The sequence below is a fragment of the Cucurbita maxima genome, unplaced genomic scaffold (assembly GCF_002738345.1).
Source record: "Cucurbita maxima cultivar Rimu unplaced genomic scaffold, Cmax_1.0 Cma_Scf00010, whole genome shotgun sequence".
NCBI lineage: Eukaryota > Viridiplantae > Streptophyta > Magnoliopsida > Cucurbitales > Cucurbitaceae > Cucurbita > Cucurbita maxima.
Window position 1 is genome coordinate 2,818,889 of NW_019272026.1, and position 4,513 is coordinate 2,823,401.

Below are 4,513 nucleotides of genomic sequence, written 5' to 3' on the forward strand. Positions count from 1 at the left end.
GGGGGGGGGGGGGGGGGGGGGGGGGGGGGGGGGGGGGGGGGGGGGGGGGGGGGGGGGGGGGGGGGGGGGGGGGGGGGGGGGGGGGGGGGGGGGGGGGGGGGGGGGGGGGGGGGGGGGGGGGGGGGGGGGGGGGGGGGGGGGGGGGGAAGCTCATTCACTCACCTGACCAGCAAACTCAGTAGATAGAGTAATCACATTTTTCGTTCCTGAATGAGCGAGTTTTCAGGTGGGTTAGGTTGATTCAACCAAAAGAAATATTAACCCACGAACCAGACAGGATTTTAAATTTTTAATTTTTAAAAAATTCAACTCAACCCAAACTAATGAACAATCAAGTTTAATCGAACTCTCGAGTTAGATATTATAAATAAATTAGTTGGTTTTTTTTTTTAATAAAAATAATTAAATAAAAAAAAGAAAATGCAAACCCTAGATATTTTCACACAAAAAATCTTTATTCCAAAAAAGAAATAGACATAACGTTCACGCTGCGTTTATTTATAGTCAAAAATCCCAAAAATCGGAAGGAGAATATCGTAAAATAAGTCCACACACAACATGAAAACAATTCGTCCACGTCATCAAGCTCGCCAGCTTGAAACAGACTCGTGGGGACCAACCAACGATCTAACACGTGGCATGACATTATTGGGTAGATTCTTCACCAGTAGCTCACGCCTTTGACTCATTTACCCCTTCTCAATTATTTATGTCTTTAATTAGTTTTTTTTAACTAAAAATAATAATTAAATAATTTTCAAATTTATTCCATATAGACCTTGCTTGTCCCAATCGTATTTTATTCCCCTTAGAATTAGTTTCAATTTTGTAGTATTTATAGTTATATTTATTTCTAATTTAATTATTATAGTTTTAAAATTTTCAATTAAATCTTTATTTCTTATATCTAAAAAGGTTAAAAAATCTCAATTGGATTTAAAAAAAAATTAAATTAAGGTAGAACTCAATTTATTTTCAATTCTAAAATATAGATTTTTTTTCAATTTATTTTATTTTTATTTAATTTCATAATCATTTTTTATTATTTATTCTCTAATTACTTTTAAAAATAAATTTTGATTATTTAAAAAATAATTTTTTAAAATCTATATTGAAATAATTTAAATATTAAAAATAAAACATGAATTATGCTCTGAATTTTATTTATTTAATTTTAAAAAAATTGGAATGTAATAATAATAATAAAATATATATATGAAAAGCTTTGAGATTTCCAATCACATTTCCACGGTATAAATATCTGATTGGGTTTGATCTTCTTTCCCCACTCTCTGGAGAGAAGAAGAGTGAGAGCAAGAATCTGCAACAGCGATGGCTTCACGTCTGTTCTCCGTTTCCTCTGTTCTTCTACTGCTCTCCTGTGCAGTTTCCGGATCCGTCTTCGATGATTCGAATCCAATTCAGATGGTCTCTGACCGTCTTCGTGAGTTGGAGTTGGAGGTCGTTCGAGTCATCGGCCAAGCTCCTCACGCTCTCCGATTCGCTCGATTCGCTCACAGGTTCGTTCGATTGTATCCGTGATTGGTTGATTATCGTTTCGCTTTCTTTACTCTCGCTATCTGGTTGTTTTGGTGGATTTTTTTTGTACTGAGGGGCTAGTAGTGGATTGTTTCAGGTATGGGAAGAGCTACGAGACGGCGGAGGAGATGAAACTCCGATTCAGAGTTTTCTTGGAGAGTTTGGAACTGATAAAATCGACTAATAGAAAAGGCCTTTCTTACAAGCTTGGTGTTAATCGTAAGTCATATGATTGACTTCTTATTTTAAGTAGTTCGCTTGATTTGTACGCTTATGAGAACTTTTCTATTTGTTCTGTGAAAAATTAGTTGATTTTTTGCAATTTTTTGATTTGGATGAGTATCTGATTCTACTGATTGATCGAGCCATCGAGAAGAATCTCGATTTGCATAACTAGTTTAGGAAGGCGAAAAAAAAAAAAAAAATGATGCTGAATGCTTGTATTCCCAATTGTTGCAGAATTTGCGGATTGGACGTGGGAGGAGTTCAAGAAATACAGGCTAGGAGCTCCTCAAGAGTGCTCTGCTACCACAAAGGGCAGCCACAAACTTACTGATGTTGTTCTTCCTGAATCGGTACATCCTTGCATATACTCTCGACAACTTGAATCCAAAGTTTTAACAGTAGTAGAATTCTGACCCAAAGGTTTGAACATTAGTCTGACTGATCTATACCGTGTTAAAAGATCAATATAATTAAATTTACCAGAATCTTTGAGCTTTTGTGGTCTTTTTTTTTTTTTGGGATTTAACATGATGAAGAGCAAGAAGTCCTGTATCATATAATGTTATTCTCTTCATCTGAGGGCACAAAAGAAGGGGAAAACTTTAAATACCAGTTTATTATATATGCAAATTTCCCATTCTTTTTGAATCTAAGACAATTTTTATTCTTGGTTCTACTTCTACCAACAATTTGGTTCTGAAAAAATCTCTTACAATTAATGAAAAAGATGGGTTTACTTGATGAAAGGGTATCCCTGATGAGAAGTAAGCGCTTTATCAAGTTCTCTTCCAAGGCCCCCTTTTGTCGAATTATGAGATACTATGGAACACTCTAATTTCACGTCATACAATTGATCAGATGAAACTGTGATGTTCATTCAAACAAATTTGTGATGTCAAGACTTTGTTAACAACCTGTATACGCCCTTTATGCAGAAAGACTGGAGAAAAAATGGCATAGTCAGCCCTGTTAAAGATCAAGGCCAATGTGGTTCTTGCTGGACATTCAGGTTAGCTTTATCTTCTAGGAATAAGATTGCTCAATGCTACTCAGTAATTATGCATACAATATTTTTTTCTTGCTTTTGCAGTACTACTGGAGCACTAGAAGCGGCCTATGCACAAGCATTTGGGAAGGGAATCTCCCTGTCCGAGCAGCAGCTGGTGGATTGTGCAGGTGCTTTTAACAACTTTGGCTGCAATGGTGGACTGCCTTCCCAAGCTTTTGAGTACATCAAGTACAATGGTGGCCTTGAGACCGAAGAAGCATATCCTTACACTGGAAAAGACGGCAAATGCGAATTCGTAGCCGGGAATGCTGCAGTACAAGTCATTGATTCTGTGAACATCACTCAAGTAAGAGCCAAGGACCAATTCCTTTAACCCCCGGCTGTAATGAAGCATCCAAATCCGTTTCATGATCATTTTCTAATTGTTGGGGTGATATATGCAGGGCGCTGAAGATGAATTGAAGGAAGCAGTTGGTCTTGTTCGACCAGTAAGCGTAGCGTTTGAGGTGGCTCGCGATTTTCGCTTGTATACAAAGGGAGTTTACACCAGTGAATTATGCGGCAATACTCCTCAGGTTGACATGAATTAATTTGTTGGCTCTGTAAAAATGTCTGATATGAATGTTCATCATCTTCAGCCTGCAGTGGCATGGTAACATGATAAGATAATGTCTGATAGCTTCTGGTTTTACTGGCAGGATGTAAACCACGCCGTGCTTGCGGTCGGTTATGGGGTCGAAGATGGTGTCCCATACTGGCTTATAAAGAACTCCTGGGGAGACAAATGGGGTGAACATGGCTACTTCAAGATGGAGCTGGGCAAGAACATGTGTGGTAAGTTTTCTTCATACACTACTGAGTACAAAATTTGTTCAATTGGAAAGCTCACATATAGATTTAGATTCTGTAAGAGCCCAAGACCCCTACTAACAGATATTGCATATTTTAGCCCGTTATGTATTAGCTGTTAGCTTCATGGTTTTAAAACGTGTTTACCATGGAGAGAGTCTAGCCCTATTCCAACTAGTGCCTCACACCGTTTGGTGACTGACTCTAATATCATCGGTAACAGTCCAAATAGAACAATATCCGCTAGCGGTGTGCTTGAGTTGTTACCTATTCAAAACATATTCAACCCTCTCTCCTTAAGCTCAACAAGTATAAAACTATCATCGTAAGTGTTCTTCATGGCTTCCTACTGATAAAGATGGTTGGGGTTTCAGGTATTGCAACTTGTGCTTCATACCCCATTGTTGCATAGAGTGCGGAAATGGCAAAGCTTGCTGCAGGGAAAGCAAGGTAGTGCGGTATTAAGGTACGGCTATGGTGGCCAGAACGTGTAAGTTAAAGCTTCCAATTCTTGTAGTTTATATCATTAAATGCAGACTGTAAAGTAATGTTGTTGTTGTAAGATCGAGAAGATCTTGTAAATTTGCATAGCCAGAGATGGTGGGACAAGTTTGATCTCTATGGTACCATTCTCTAGATATTAGAACCTTCCAATAAAATTAAAATTATAATTAAATTATTTGAGGTATTTAGGGTATGAGATTGGAATGGACTTTGGTTTGGGAGAAATGGAGCTATTGGTATGAAATAGTCTTTTTTTTTTTTTTTTAATAAATAGTTTCAATTATTCTAGATCAATTAATTCCATCCTAATTGACAAAATATATATATATATATATATATATATATATATATATATATATATATATATATATATATATATATATATAT

General features: G+C 37.2%; 1 protein-coding gene and 1 long non-coding RNA gene across 2 annotated transcripts; one reads left to right on the top strand and one right to left on the bottom strand.

Annotated features, from left to right (window-relative positions):
* The first annotated feature begins 1,245 nt into the window (after positions 1-1,245).
* Positions 1,246-4,310, top strand: LOC111485029 (thiol protease aleurain-like). The gene is made up of 8 exons (XM_023131717.1): positions 1,246-1,520; positions 1,637-1,758; positions 1,999-2,114; positions 2,700-2,773; positions 2,855-3,119; positions 3,217-3,348; positions 3,472-3,607; positions 3,997-4,310. Exons 1-8 carry the CDS (start codon positions 1,333-1,335, stop codon positions 4,032-4,034), a joined length of 1,071 nt encoding a protein of 356 aa, XP_022987485.1. The 5' UTR covers positions 1,246-1,332; the 3' UTR covers positions 4,035-4,310.
* Positions 2,287-2,693, bottom strand: LOC111485030. Its single transcript, XR_002718613.1, has 2 exons — positions 2,585-2,693; positions 2,287-2,413 (listed from the first exon to the last, which is right to left on the bottom strand). It is a non-coding gene; the product is annotated as an uncharacterized LOC111485030 (long non-coding RNA).
* Positions 4,311-4,513: the final 203 nt, after the last annotated feature.

Excerpts from the sequence above, each read along its gene's own strand:
- LOC111485029 (XM_023131717.1), top strand. The coding sequence starts at position 1,333 with ATGGCTTCACGTCTGTTCTCCGTTTCCTCTGTTCTTCTACTGCTCTCC. Across the intron at positions 1,521-1,636 it reads TTCGCTCGATTCGCTCACAG|GTATGGGAAGAGCTACGAGA; the intron begins GTTCGTTCGATT and ends GGATTGTTTCAG. Across the intron at positions 2,774-2,854 it reads GGTTCTTGCTGGACATTCAG|TACTACTGGAGCACTAGAAG; the intron begins GTTAGCTTTATC and ends TTGCTTTTGCAG.